This window comes from Ictidomys tridecemlineatus, chromosome 1 (genome assembly GCF_052094955.1).
Source record: "Ictidomys tridecemlineatus isolate mIctTri1 chromosome 1, mIctTri1.hap1, whole genome shotgun sequence".
Lineage (NCBI taxonomy): Eukaryota > Metazoa > Chordata > Mammalia > Rodentia > Sciuridae > Ictidomys > Ictidomys tridecemlineatus.
This window is the reverse complement of record NC_135477.1, coordinates 25,695,283-25,709,998: the sequence shown is the minus strand read 5'-3', so window position 1 is coordinate 25,709,998 and position 14,716 is coordinate 25,695,283. Positions and strand designations below refer to the sequence as shown.

Below are 14,716 nucleotides of genomic sequence, written 5' to 3'. Positions count from 1 at the left end.
GCGTCAGCCTCCTGTCTTAGGTTGACACCACTGCAATTGGATCATACCCGTCACTGACGACCGGTCCAGCATACAGCCATACTTGTGGATAGGCCTATGCACCAGTGGGGGGGTGAGGTTCTTTGCCTCACCTCTGTTGGCCCCCAAATTTTAGACCATCACTAGCAGAAGGGAGGAGAATACAGAAATGCCACGACACCAAGCCAATTGACGGCTCCTTTGGAAAAATTGCATCACTGATGACACCATCAGCAAAGATATGCCAGCACTACCATAATTCGCTGCACCAAACGATAGTTCACAATGTATACAAGTGATACATAGTCCAGGCAAGTTCTGCAAGCAGTTCAAAGCGGAGGAGTCAATATGTCCATTTCCTCCCAAAGTAAATCGAGTCCTTGATTGAGCATTACTTGTTGAGTTATATTCATTGATGCATCAGTTTATACAGTTTACTGTGATAGGTATCATAGAAGCTGTAGTTTGGTTTTATCTTTGTCTTCACCAGCACTGGGATGAAGATAGGAATTCTGGCAATGATGCTAAAGAGACATTATCCTGAACAGAATTATTAAATGTAATGAAAAGGAAAGGTGAAAGTAAACAAACAGATCTGTTAACCTCCTTTAAAAACATTCCTTAACAGCTGTTTACTTAATTTAAATTAACCATTTAAATCACGTGAATAAAAAAAAATTCGGATCCATTTTTTCATGAGCGCTCCTCATATATGATATATGGACATATGCACACACAGACATACAACACAAAATACAAGAGTGCACACAAACGTACAACACATAAGACAATAGTAAAGGCCTTGTAGCTTTACCTAGGTGAAATCTCCATTGCAATGTTTAAAAACTCCACAGTCAAAAAATAAAACTGATCAGAAAAACATTAACCTAGGTCTGTATGAGCTCAAAAAATAAAATAGAACTTTATGATGTGGGAAAAAGCAATAAAAATAGATATGGAAAAAAGCACCCTGGTTAATCACTGTCGCAGATGTAAGAATAGCCAAGCTGGAGCTCTGGATATCAGCTGTTATGGATTTGAGTCAAATCATCTTCTTTTTGGTCTGTAGAAATTGCTTTGGTTAGTCTCTCTGGAATCCAGATCGGCTGCTGTTCTCCCTGTGAAAACACACAAACAGAACCCCGACTCCAGACAATCACTGGGTCAGGACCTTTCCATTGTCCTGTTAGAATATCTTTCCAAAGTACCTTAGGCTTATGTACATTTTTTGTATACATATGTCTTTCCGCAGCACTAAGTCCTGATGAATCCAAATTTTAAAAGTTTAGAGTAAAAAGTGTTATTTTAAGTTTATCTTTGGGGGATATATACCCCTTTCCAATTCCCTCTTTTTGCTTTAATAAGTACGTTTTAATAGTTTGATGAGCTCTTTCAACTATGCCTTGTCCCTGTGGATTGTATGGGATTCCTGTTATATGAGTAATATCAAATGATGAGCAACATTGTTTAAAAGAGGTAGAGGTATAGCCAGGACCATCATCTGTTTTTAATTGTTTTGGAACGCCCACAGTGGCAAAATTTTGTAAGCAATGAGCTATAACATCTTTAGTTTTTTTCTCCGGCATGAAGGGAGCCCATCAAAAATCCGGAAGAAGTATCAACTGTAACATGCAAATATTTTAATTTTCCAAATTCTGGCAAGTGTGTGACGTCCATCTGCCAAATATGGTTAGGTATCAGTCCTCTAGGATTGACTCCAAGATTAATTTGTGGTAAAAAGGTCACACGATTTTGACATTGTTTTATTATATGTCTGGCTTGTTCCTTAGTTATTTTAAAACACTTTTGTAAAGTATTAGCATTAACATGAAACCTCTTATGAAAATTTGTAGCTTCTTCTAGTGTAGAGAAAATATGTATGTCATGTGTAGTTTTATCTGCTAAATCATTGCCCAAACTAAGGGCTCCAGGCAATCCTGTATGTGCTCTAATATGTCCTATAAAGAATGGATCTTTTCTGTCCCAGATTAGACTTTGTATAGTGGAAAACAAAGAGAAAACAGTAGAGGAAGGGGAAATCCTACCAGCATCTTCAAGGGATACAAGGGATACAAATAATAAATTACAATTTATTATTTTTAGTTTCTTTAAATGTTGTAGATGGACACAATACCTTTATTTATTTATTTTTATGTAGTGCTAAGGCTCAGACCCAGTGCCTCACATGTGCTAGGCAAGTACTCCATCACTGAGCCACAACCCCAACCCCCATTACAATTTACTGATGAGAGTAACATGATAAAATGAAGACAACTGTTCTCTTTAGCTGTTTTAAAAATGGATTATAGTTTGAGATGAAGGAACATTGGAAATGATGAACAATATTCATTGCTATAACAGTTCAAGGTGATTTCATTGTTTTTTGTTTAGTTTTCTAATCCAGTGATGACTTTAGCAGATACCTTTTTTTTCCTCTCTCTCTCTGTCTGATACCTTTCTTTCGAAGTCTGACGTGTCTACTTTATGACTTATGAATGAACAAGACAGGAGGAAGAGTTCTGCACTAGAAAACAGTAGGTCCCTTGTTCTCTACTTTTTAAATTCATGAACATGGATAAATACTTATTTTCTCTTGTGCATTGATTGCCTTAATTGTAAAATGAGGATAATCATCTGAGGGCAGAGGTCTAGATTAGAATATCTTCGGAAGTCCTTTTCAGTCTATTATCCATATATTAATTATAGTCTGTGTGAACCATGAATGTTGTATTTTGCTTCCTATATTCATTTCTACTAGAGGGGTTACAGAAGATAAAAGGCCATCATGATAATAACTATTTCAAAATCTCTAAAGTCTAATGTTATGTGTATATTGCTATATTCGAAAATATATATACATTGGGTGTGTTTAGGTATTTAGTATTCTAGTTTTTATTATACTATATAGCATTCAAGCTGATGGACAGAACTTTAGCCTGGAATACTTTCAGAGAATCTTGAAAAAATATAAAAACTGTTCCACAAGACATAGTGTCTTATAAAACTCAGTAATACTGCAATAATATTAATATTGTTTTCTTAGGATTACTAGAAATTGTAATTTCTACCTTTGTTTGCTACTGAATACACATGTATTTTACATATAAACTTTTTGTTTGGATGGTTTTAAGACCAAGAACATTCTGGTCTCTCTTTGTCTTAGTCTCTTCTCTTTCTTTGTTGTTGTTATCCCTTCTGTTTGGGTTGTTTCTTGCCTCATCCCCCTTTAATCCATCTGGAAAGCTGAAGAGACAGCTGCTATGGTAACTATGTGTTTTGGTTAATGAATAACAGAGTAACAAGATACATAAAACTTATGCAAACTCTGCAGAATTAGTTGTTATCAAAGTCGTAGGGATATAATATTTTTTTTCTTCTAGAAACACTCTTAACTTTCCTGTGGTATTTAATTTTCTAATTTCCTAATATGATATTCTTAGGAGGTATTCTTTCTGCTTAGTCTTGTGAATTTATGGGAGATAAGATGTATAAAGAAAAAAAATGATCAGTTGGATTAAGAAGTAGTTTTCCTTTAGATTAATAAATAGAAGAATAGGGACAAAAACTTACTGGTGTGTGTGTGTGTGTGTGTGTGTGTGTGTGTGTGTGTGTATTTTTAACCTATAACTTCTTTGTTCCCCTTGCTTTTTGGCTACTAGTGCCCCTTTTGAGTTTTTCTCTGGGGTTAGAATCTGTAAGTAGTATGTTTCTTGAAAGTGTTTCTATCATAAAGGCCAGCTGCAACTGGATTATTGCTTTCAGCCTAGCCTTGAAAATTCCTGTAATCTGTGCCATCCTGTTTCATACTGTCCCATCTCATAGTTGTCCTCTCTCTGCAGTGCTCTATGCCCAGGTCTCTGTGGCTGGGCTGCTCCAGCCTGGCGGACAGCATGCCTTCGCTGCGATGCCTGTATAACCCAGGGACTGGCGCACTCACAGCTTTCCAGGTACTTTCTCTGTCTCTGTGGGTTATTTGCGGGCATTAGTATGTGTGTGTTTCTAGTTCACTAGTATGTCTGTCTTTCTTTCCCATGCTTTACTTATATTCACCTTTTTTCCTTCATGGTATCTGTATTTGACATCACTCAATATTTCTTTAATGATTCACTTTTAATGTAGATCTAGACTGAAGCAGTCTTAAGACATTCTTATCACTATAACATTTGATTTATCAAAATGGATATAGTACAATTGACTGTAGGTTTTTAGATATAGAAGAAGTGTACTAGTAAGTTTTAAAGTAGTCTGAATATATAGCAATTTAGCATGTAATGTTTGCTCTGAACCTACATAAAGCCAGTTAATGTAATTAATTAATTAATTATAATCATTTGTCTAAACACCTTATATTTTTATGATTACTAAAAAATATGCAATATCATATGTAGAGTATCTTTTGGTTAATACGTGTGTGTGTTTGTGTGTGTGTATATACACATACATATAATTACATACTATGTTTTGTTTATATCTTGATTAATGTTCCTAGTTTCAAGTGCAAAGGCCTTTCAGACCCTTGGGTACATTATTCACCTTGAGACAGTCTAGTTGTGTTTGCACGGATTGACAAGATTATAGTTTCCCCCAGCCTTTCTTAGAAGTCAGCAGGCCAGTTCCATAATGTACAAGGAAATATAGAAGAAGACGACAGAAGTTGTGAAAAAGAGCTTGGTGCTCATTGCTTATGGATTTAGGTACTGGGAATGATGGTTTTCCTTGGCAGAAGTGTTATTGGTCTACCTTAAGTTTTTTAAATTTGTGTTTTGCATTTCATAGTAATACACAACATTAGTTTAGTTTAGTTTTGTTTTGTTTTAAATCAGGTTTTGTTGTTGTTGTTTGTTTTCTGTTTTTGTTTTGTGGTACTGGAAGTTGAACCTAGGATGCTCACACATGCTCAACAAGCATTCTGAGACTGGCTTGAACTTGTGATCTTATGATCTTCCTGCCTCAGTCTCCTGAGTCACTGGGATTATAGGTGTGTGTTGCCACGTATGGACCCCTTTGCACTCTTAAGAAAATTGTTGAGGACCTCAAAGTGCTATTGTTTATATACATTGTATCAATTGATATTTATTATATTTGAAATCAGAGCTAAGAAATTTCAGTGTTATATAATCCTTCATTTTAAAATATAATAAACCTATACAAAATTAATATAAAGAACATTTTTGTGAAACAACTATTTTCAGAAAATTAAGACTAGCATTGTATTACATTTTTACAAATTAAATGTTTGGATAATAAAACACAAGTAGATTCTTGTTTCTGCTTCTTCCTTCAGTCTTGCATGTTTTGTCTGAAATAATATATAAAGAGTAGCTGGCCTCTCACAAACAACAATTTAAAAAGGTAGAAATATTTTAATATACTTTTCAGGCAATTATAATTTATTAAAGATTAGTTGCAATGTGGGATCTGAACCCATATCACTGAACTACTTCTGTTATTGTATTAAAATCCATTGGTCTTAGTTTTTTCAAAAATCGTGCTGAAAAAATTGGATATCCATATGCAAAATCATAAACTTTGACTGCTAAATTGTACCATATACAAAAATTAACTTGAAATGGATAATGGGCCTAAATATGAACCAAAATTATAAAACTAGGACTGGGGTTGTGGCTTAATGGTAGAGCGCTTGCCTAAAAGAAGTTACTTTTTAAAAAATGATAAAATTAATAGAAAATTTAGGAGAAGAAATTATTTGTGTCTTTGGGTTAGGCAAAGATTTTTTAGATAAGTAGATGAGTTTGCACACACACAAAACACACACACACACACACACAAAAAAAACAATCTATGAACCATAATAGAAGTACTGAAAAATTGTATTTAATCACTGTTTAAAACTTCTTCACCTCAAAAGATACAGTTTTAAAAATGAACATGTAGGGCTGGGGATGTGGCTCAAGCGTTAGCGCGCTCGCCTGGCATGTGTGCGGCCCGGGTTTGATTCTTACCACCACATACAAACAAAGATGTGTCTGCTGATAACTAAAAAATAAATATTAAAATTCTCTCTCTCCCTCTCTCGCTCTCTCTTTTAAAAAAAAATGAATATGTAAGTGGAGCATGGTGGCCTATACTTGTAATTCCAGCAATTCAGGAGGCTGATGAAAGGAGGATCACAAGTTTGAGGCCAGCCTCAGCAATTTAGCAAGACCTTCAGCACTTTAGCAAGATCCTGTCTCAAAATAAAAAGGCTAGGGATATAACTCAATGGTAGAGCACCCCTGGAATTCAGTCCCCAGTACCAAAACAAACAAAAAACCAAACTGGAAGAGAATATTTGTAAATTGTATAGCTGATAGAAGACTTGTATTCTTTTTTTTTTTTTTTTGTACTGGGGGTTGAACTCAGGGGCACTCTATCTGAGCCACACATCCTCAGCCCTGTTTTGTATTTTATTTAGAGACAGGGTCTCATTGAGTTGCCTAGTGCCTCACCTTTGCTAAGGCTGCCTTTGAACTCATGATCCTCCTGTCTCAGCCTTCCTAGCCACTGGGATTATAAGTGTGTGCCACTGCAGAAGACTTGTATTCTGATTATCTAATGCAGTCCTCCTACATAATAAGATAAACTACCCAGTAAAACAGTGAGCAAAAAATTTGAATAGATAGAACACCAGAGAACATAGACAAATAGCAAATAAGCACATGAAAAGATGCACAATATTTTTAGTCATGGAAATGCAAATTAAAAATAACATTGAGATACTACTACATGTTGCCTACATGCCTGATCTCACTCTTAAATTTGGACATAGAAATGTAATAGGCCTTAGGTAGTTAGTATGTCCTAGCTCAATTTGAGAAATGTGTAAGCAGAAGCGATTTCTTCTAGCTGTTGACCTCTACAGTATCCAATAGAGTGTTCTTTAATAGTTAGGGCTCAGTAAATACTGATGATTTGAACTATATTCGATAAATAGTAAAGATAATCATGTATAATTAAAAATCATACAAGTTTAAGTCTTTTGACATGAATATCAAGATATCCAGAAAAATTCAAATTTTTTGTTTTGGCCTAAAGCAATCTTGAATTTAAACTCAGTAGGAAATAATTGTGAGTAAATGCATCATCACAATAGATTTTTTTCTAAATCTGGTATTAATCAACATTTAACATATACTTATTTTTCTCTAATTATTCCTCATAAAAGGTAGGCTTAGAGGTTTTGCTGAAAATTCAGGAATAAATTTGGTGTATAGGTCCTGAATTGTATTGAAGAGTGAAATTGTATAATATATACAGAAAAGAGATGCTTGTGAAATATCTTAGAGTACAAGCCCTCTGTGGTCAGTGCATGGTATAGTGATTAAGAGCATGAACCCTGATGCTGAATTGCCTGGGTCTTAAGTCTCATTCTATTATTTTCTAGGTACAACGTTTGTGCAAGTACTTGACCTGTCTGAACCTCAGTTTCCTTAAGATAATAGTATTTATCTTATAGGGGTGATATTAGGATTAAATAAGTTGATTATATTAAGTCCTTAAAACAATCACTGGTGGGCTGGGGTTGTGGCTCAGTGGTAGAGTGCTTGCCTAGCAGTTGTGAGGCATTGAGTTTGATCCTCAGCACCACATTGAATAAAAAAAGAAAATAGTTATTATGTCCATCAGTAACTAAAAATATATTTTAAAAAACAATAGCTGTCAGATTAATTAATTTTATGTTGTTAGAAAAATTATGTATAGAAGGGGTAGGTTTGGAGTCTCTCAGCAAAAACTATTTTCACCTCTACATAAAATAGTATGTTTTTAAATATTTTTTTTCATCATGTACTGCACAATTCTGGTTTTTAAGGAAGCCCACCTTTGGTTCAATTTTTGATGATAATAGTGCTATGAATATTTTTTCTTTGCTTATCTTCAGCAAGGTCATTATTATAATTTATGTAGCCCAAATGGAAGAAATTGGCTTATGTACTAGTTTCACTCTAATTTGTTTTATGTCAGATTCAGCATACACTGGTGCTTGATTGCTTTCTGACTAATCAACAGAAACAGGACTTGAATCTAGCACATCCACTGCTGGAATTATGGTAGTCTTTGTAAATGTGTATCTTTCTGGTTTAGATTTTATTTTTTAATTCAGTTTTTTTTGTTTGTTTGTTTTAGGTAAAACTTACAATGAAATACACAGATCTTAAGTGTATTCGAGTGAGTTTTGACAAATTGTATACATTTGGGTAATCTGACTTCAAAAATAGAGAATTGCCATCCCGCTGCAGCAGAATAAGGGGGGGGGGTGACGAACAACTTGTGTATGTTGATACAGCAGGAGTAGGAGCCGTTTATTGTAGGACAACAGAGGTATTTATACATTTTGCACAGCTTATCTTAATTAGCATAAACTAGATACATGAGTCAACCAATAAGGAATCTCCACACTTAATGGTTCTCTTTTGTTACTTCTCAAACCACTCCCTCTGGCATTTTGCCAGGCACCATCCAGACTTGTTTATGAACTCTAAATTCCCCTGGCAAAATACCAGGTGTTATTTTGACTTGTTTACAGACCTTAACAGAGAATATTTAGAAAGTATCCTTAATATAACTCCTTTCCAGTCACTACTCATCCCCTATATGCAATTACTGTTCTATGCAATTACTGTTCTTGTTTGTCACAAAAATTAGTTTTGCATGGTTTTGGACTTCATGTAAATGCAGTCATATAACATATATTCTTTTGTGTCTGTTTTCTTTTGATCAGTATGATGTTTTTGAGATTTATTCATGGTGTATGTATTAGTTTATTCTTTTCCATTGCTGAGCATATTTAATTGTATTAGTATACCACAAGTTGTTTATTCATTCATTTATTGATAGTCATTTGGATTGTTTCCAATTTTTTTTGCCTGTTTTGAATCTATAAACAATTTTGTAGAAGTTTTTTTTTTTCCTTTTTTGCCACATGTTTATATTTCTCTTGGGTAAACACCTAAGTGTGGAATTGCTGGCCATAAAGCAATTTTACTGTGGTGCTGGGGATTGAACCCAGGGCCTTGTGCATGCAAGGCAGGCACTCTACCAACTGAGCTATATCCTGAGCCCAAGCAAGTATATTTTTGACTTTAAAAGAGAAATATTTCTTCAAAGTGGTTGTTCATATAGGAATGCTAATTTTTGCTAATATTGTCAAATATGCTTAAGGAATTGTTGCATTCTTTTAATAAGTTTGAAGCATTTTAAGAAGTCAGGATTCTTAGATGTCAGTAGAGAATTTACGTGGAGTCATTGCTAAATTTTTTGATTATCCTTAGTAACTCAGGTTGAAACTACATGTTGAGATGGTTTAATCATTGATATTTCAAACCACACATTTTAAACTAGGAACTAAGAAGATGCTAAAAATTATTATTATTTAAATTGATTTTATGAGGAATATTTACTTGGAGCATATTATCATTCCTTTGGTTTATTCTGGAAAATATATGGGCGATTAACAGAATGTTGATTAACAGAGGATGTATTTGCTTATCCTCAGCAAGTGGTGATCTTATAATTTATAATATTAAATGAGCAATAAAGAGAAAGTACTTTAAAATAGCTGAGTAATTAAAATCCTTTATCTTTCTTTAGTCACTGAAAAGGAGGAGAAATAAAATTTTGCTGGTAAATGTATAAGTAGATTTATATGATCTTAGAATATTTTAGGCATCAAGTATAGCTAGTAATTTTAGGGAAATCTTGAGCTAAGTGAATCATATGGTATTTTTAAATTAGTTAGGGTCCCTTGTTGGTTGAAATTGTTGGGGGCTGAATTCAGGAGAGATATTGTGCTTTATTACCTAAGAAAGCTTAGAAATCTACTAAATCTTGCTGTCTACAAAGTGAAATGTTAAAATGGACCAATACTAGGAAAATTAAGCAATGTTTTATATATCTATACATCTATATCTATATATGTATACACACACAATACATATATACTTACATATATGACAATTTTATGGTTGAGATTTTAGAGGAATAAAGATTATCACATTGAATACAAACTAACATTTAAATCCTATAATGAAAACTATTCTGTAACAAAAGTGCTTATCAATCTCTGATACCCTCCATTGCATGTGAATAATTTCAATACAGCACAATTTCTATACAATAAAAGACTCAGTTCTTTTTTGTGCCTGTGTTACCATTTGACCTATGTTTTTCTCAGTTGAAACTCTCTCATAGAAGTTTACAGAATGTGACAAAAAATATTTCTGCTTGTTTTGTAAGGAAAGTTTGTTTCCCTGTTATACAACTCATTTATCGTGGATGTAAATTACTTATTGACTTTGCTTTTTTATCTTGTGAGCAAGTTGCTCACATGCTTTTTTTTACTTTGTTGTTGTTATTATTATTACTATTATGGTACTGGATTGAACCTAGGGCCTTGTGCATGCTAGTTGAGTATACTACCAAGCCCACTCAAATGCTTTAAGAATGTAAAAGTTTGAATCTGGCTTATATCCTATTATTCCTTCCTCTCATGTAGTTCTTCGTAAGTTTAAAATTTGTGGTTCCCCATGGTGCAGTGCAAAATGGAGAGAGAATTCCAATCATTTGAAAATAACACAGCATTTGACCCAAATTTCTTTCCTCTTTGTCTTTGCATATTCTGTTCTCCCTATATGAAAAACCCTACCCCAAACACCTATCCTCCCTTACTCCTTCCCTGTTTCCTTTTTGTCTTCTGGTACTTCCTAATCCAGCTCAAATTGAGATAAAACAAGTCTCCCGATTATCCTTTCTCCCTTAAACTGGTCAGAGCACCTGCACCCAGACTATGCAGTAGATACTGTTCTATCATTGATACACTAGTTGTGTATATTCATCTCTGCCCCCCATTAGATTATGAGTTCTTTGAGGGCAGGTTATTGTATTCATTTCATATTCCCATTATCAAGGACAGTACTTTATAACTTTCACTAAATTAATGAATGAATAGATTTAGATAATTTAGAAAAATCCCATGAAGACCATAAGGGATGCAAATAAAGAAAGCATTGAGTTGTTATTGGTACCTGCATGTACGTACACATAAAAGTTCTGGATTCAGAAAGAAACCGTGATAATCAAATAATCATTCCAAAGACCACACATTTTCACAGAAAAGAGAAAACCAGTCTAATTTGTGGGCAGCCTTCAAATTAAATACAGTTGGCTTTTATGTAAGCCAAGATGGTCCCTCTGAATTGGATTCTTTTTTGGCCGGGGGTGGGGTGGGGTGGGGGTGGGTACCAGGGGTTGATCTCAGGAGCACTCAACCACTGCGCCACATCCCCAGCCCTATTTTGTATTTTATTAAGAGTCTCACTGAGTTGCTTAGCATCTCACTGTTGCTGAGGCTGACTTTGAACTCATGATCCTTCTGCCTCAGCCTCCTGAGCCGCTGGGATCTGAGATGGATTCTGTATATCAAATTCTGACTCTTGTTGATAAATGTGCACATTTCAAATTAAAGTAATTTTTATTTTAAAACATTTTATCTAACATTGAAATCCATTGTTCAGTTTATTTACTTATTTTTTATTTTTGTAATTGTAGATGGACAGAATGCCTTTATTTTGTTTGTTTATTTTTACGTGGTTCTGAGGATCGAACCCAGTGCCTCAACCATGCTAAGCTACCACTGAGCTACAGCCCCAGACCCCTCAGTTTATTTTTTATACATTTTCAGTGAGAAAAGTCTTTCCAGATGCTTGTTGATTATTTAAATACTCTGATTATTTAAATAATAATATTTCCTCTATTATTGAGTATTTTGATGTGCCTGTGAAAAAGTTAATGTTTACCTACAGACATGATATTATCTAATGTTTAGAGTAAATCAAATCATTGTGAGGCAATCAGATTTCCTTAATTTTTTTTGTTCTTGAATAGATCTGAATAGTTAAAAATCTTCACAAAGAGGGTTTATTGCTTATTTGTTTATGTTGAATCATGTTGGACTTTCTCTAATTCCCTAACTTCAACATAACCTAATAGCAGAAGGGAGAGTGCAGGTACCCCAGGGGGCCTGAAGTTGCCCCAGTGCAAGCAGCACAAACCAGAAGAATAAAATTGATGAGAACTTTAAGAGGATGATGGGAGTCTCTGTGGATGCCTTATCTTATAAGACAGATTCCTGCTGTGGGCAGTTAAGACTCACCTGTATCTTCTGGAGAGGTACATATTACTTTCTTTATATTCCAAGATTTCTTGTTATTGCCATCTTTGTATTGACTGAGCAGAGGCTATGGTACTATAGAAGTTCTTTTTGTGCTATTCAAGAATCATTATTGGTGGTTGTATGACTGCCACAACCATTTGAACGTTCTTTCACTCTTATTTTGCTTTATGTGGTAGTGTTTTTATGTTTTGTTATCCTTCCTTACGTTGATTTCTAGTCTTTGGTATTTTATGTGGACTGCCAATATGTAGAATCTTGGTAGATGGACAGTATTTAGAAAACTCCCTTCTTATTTGCTTATTTTTGTGGTACTAGAGATTGAACCCAGGAGCTCTCTACCCTTGATTGACATTCTCCAGTTCTTTTTATTTGTGTTTTAATTTTTCTAAGTTCTAAGTTGTCCACCAGACTGGCCTCAAACTCAGAATACTCCTGTCTCAGCCTTCCAAATAGCTAATATTATAGCCATGTTCCACTGTGACTGGCCCTTGTCATTTAAGTCAGGTTATTTAAGTATGGTTTATTTAAAACAAAGACCAATTTCTTGACTTTTTTTTTAAGCTACAGAAACCTTTATGAAATTGTAGTATTTCTGCAACTAGTATAACTCCACATCATGTACAACCACAAAAATGGGAAGTTATACTCCATGTATGTATAATATATCAAAATATCTTCTACCATAATATATATCTAAAAATATCAAAAAAATTATACAAACTAAAAAAGAAATTGTATTTCACTATTGGGAGCTGATACATGTGAGTTTTGTTTTTCTTTAGAATCATGTTGAGTAGTTTTGATCTTTTCTATATTCTCTTATCTAGTCATCTGGAGATCAAGTCTATTATATTTTGAAATTGTTATTTAGGCCTGAGTACATCATGATGAAAATGGGACTTTGCAGTGTACCTTCTCCTGCTGAGTTGTCTCTCATCTGACTTTTAAAGTTCTCAGGTGTCCATTCAAATCCTCTAGACCTTTGTTGCAAATCTAGTATCTGTGACTTGATATGAATTAAGTTTGAATTCCATGCCTTGTAAAATTATCATGAAGTATTCATTTGCATACATGATCCACGAGCAAGTTCAAGTCTTAGCCTGATTGGATCTAATTTTTTGGTGTGTTAGACTGGATAGCCATAAACAGAAGAGAAAGAGTAGAGGGATAAGTAATCACACTTTTTCGTGTCATATGCCCTCCACACACACATTAGTTTAAACTAGTAAATATAAAGCTTTTGTGTATAAACACTACAAGTTTTTATATTTGAGTAATCATATGATTAGCTTTATCAAATATAATTACTGCCTGGTGCAGCGGCACACACCTGTAACTCCAGTGGCTCCAAAGGTTGAGGTAGGAGGATTGCAAGTTCAAAGCCAGCCTCCATAACTCAAAGAGTCCTGAGCAACTTAGTGTGAGATGCTGCCTCAAAATAAAAAGTAAAAAGGGCCAGGGATGTGATTCAGTGGTTAAGTGCCCCTGGATTTAGTTTAATTCCCAGTACCAAAAGGTGGGGGGGAACCCTGTGTGTGTGTGTGTGTGTGTGTGTGTGTGTGTGTATGGTGTCACACTTAGAGTTGCTGTTGGTCATTGTAGTTTGTACATGAACTATTGTTTTGGAGAGTACCAATTTCTTCACTAGTAATAAACCATAAGGGATAAGGGAAATTTCTAATATAATGTTAGTATAGTATATTTCCCCTAGATTTTTAAATTGGCTGGTCATTGATTTTTTTTGTTTGTTTTTTAAGCACTTCAACTTCAGCATTGTACAGTCTTTTGAGGGGAATTGGCAAAATGAGGATAAAATGGGTACAGGATTCCAACAGCTTGAAAATAACACAGAATTTGACCAAAATCTCTTTTGTATTCCCTACTCTGGTTCTGTTCCAGCGGTACTGGAAATGTGCCTATGGACTATTTACAGTGAGATTATAAAACTGAATCATGATTTTGGTGAATAGAAGCCAGAGCATGAGGCTCCAGCACCCCAGCTGGCAGTAAGCTCTCCCTAGGTTTATGAATGTAGTTAGATGGCCCCCAACTGTTTACAAGACAGCAGAGGTGAGATCTTTGATTGACAAGTCAGAAATGCATTAGATCATTCTCTCTGCCAGTCTCTGGTTCATGCTGTTAAAAATGTCAGCCTCCAAGTTTGAATGGCAGCCTGAGGGCCTTAGAAGCTTTTTGTTTTCTGAGATGGAAACACAAATTGGATGTGTGCCTGAGCGCTTCATCCTGGGCTGTAATTTCATCTTTTAGCTAAGAACCACAAGGTACACGAGCAAAGCACCCTGTAAACAATAATACTGTGGAAAAAAAAATAAACAAGGTCGTGTTTCTGGTACGTTGATCCGATGGTGTCCTGACCTCTATCACGTTGAACATCTCCACTCTGATTGCTGTTCCCTTTGGCATTACAATGAGAGAAAGAGAGACTGACATAGAGGAAAAGATTTAAAGTTGCAGTGTCGTTGCACATTCCTTGTATAGGCTATGAAATATTGAACTGTCAGAATGTGA

General features: G+C 34.8%; 1 protein-coding gene across 17 annotated transcripts in view; it reads left to right on the top strand.

Annotated features, from left to right (window-relative positions):
• Positions 1-14,716, top strand: part of Btrc (beta-transducin repeat containing E3 ubiquitin protein ligase) — a 209,015-nt gene that overhangs the window by 92,275 nt on the left and 102,024 nt on the right. For 12 of the 17 annotated variants that reach the window (XM_078023016.1, XM_078022853.1, XM_005333661.5 and 9 more), the window contains one exon: positions 3,858-3,965. The exons of 4 other annotated variants lie outside the window; for them this stretch is intronic. In XM_078023016.1, the coding sequence (XP_077879142.1) occupies positions 3,864-3,965 (102 nt within the window). In that variant the 5' untranslated portion in view covers positions 3,858-3,863. Of the gene's footprint in view, positions 1-2,485; positions 2,553-3,857; positions 3,966-14,716 lie in introns of those variants that run through there. One more of the 17 variants, XM_078022930.1, reaches the window with a different exon arrangement.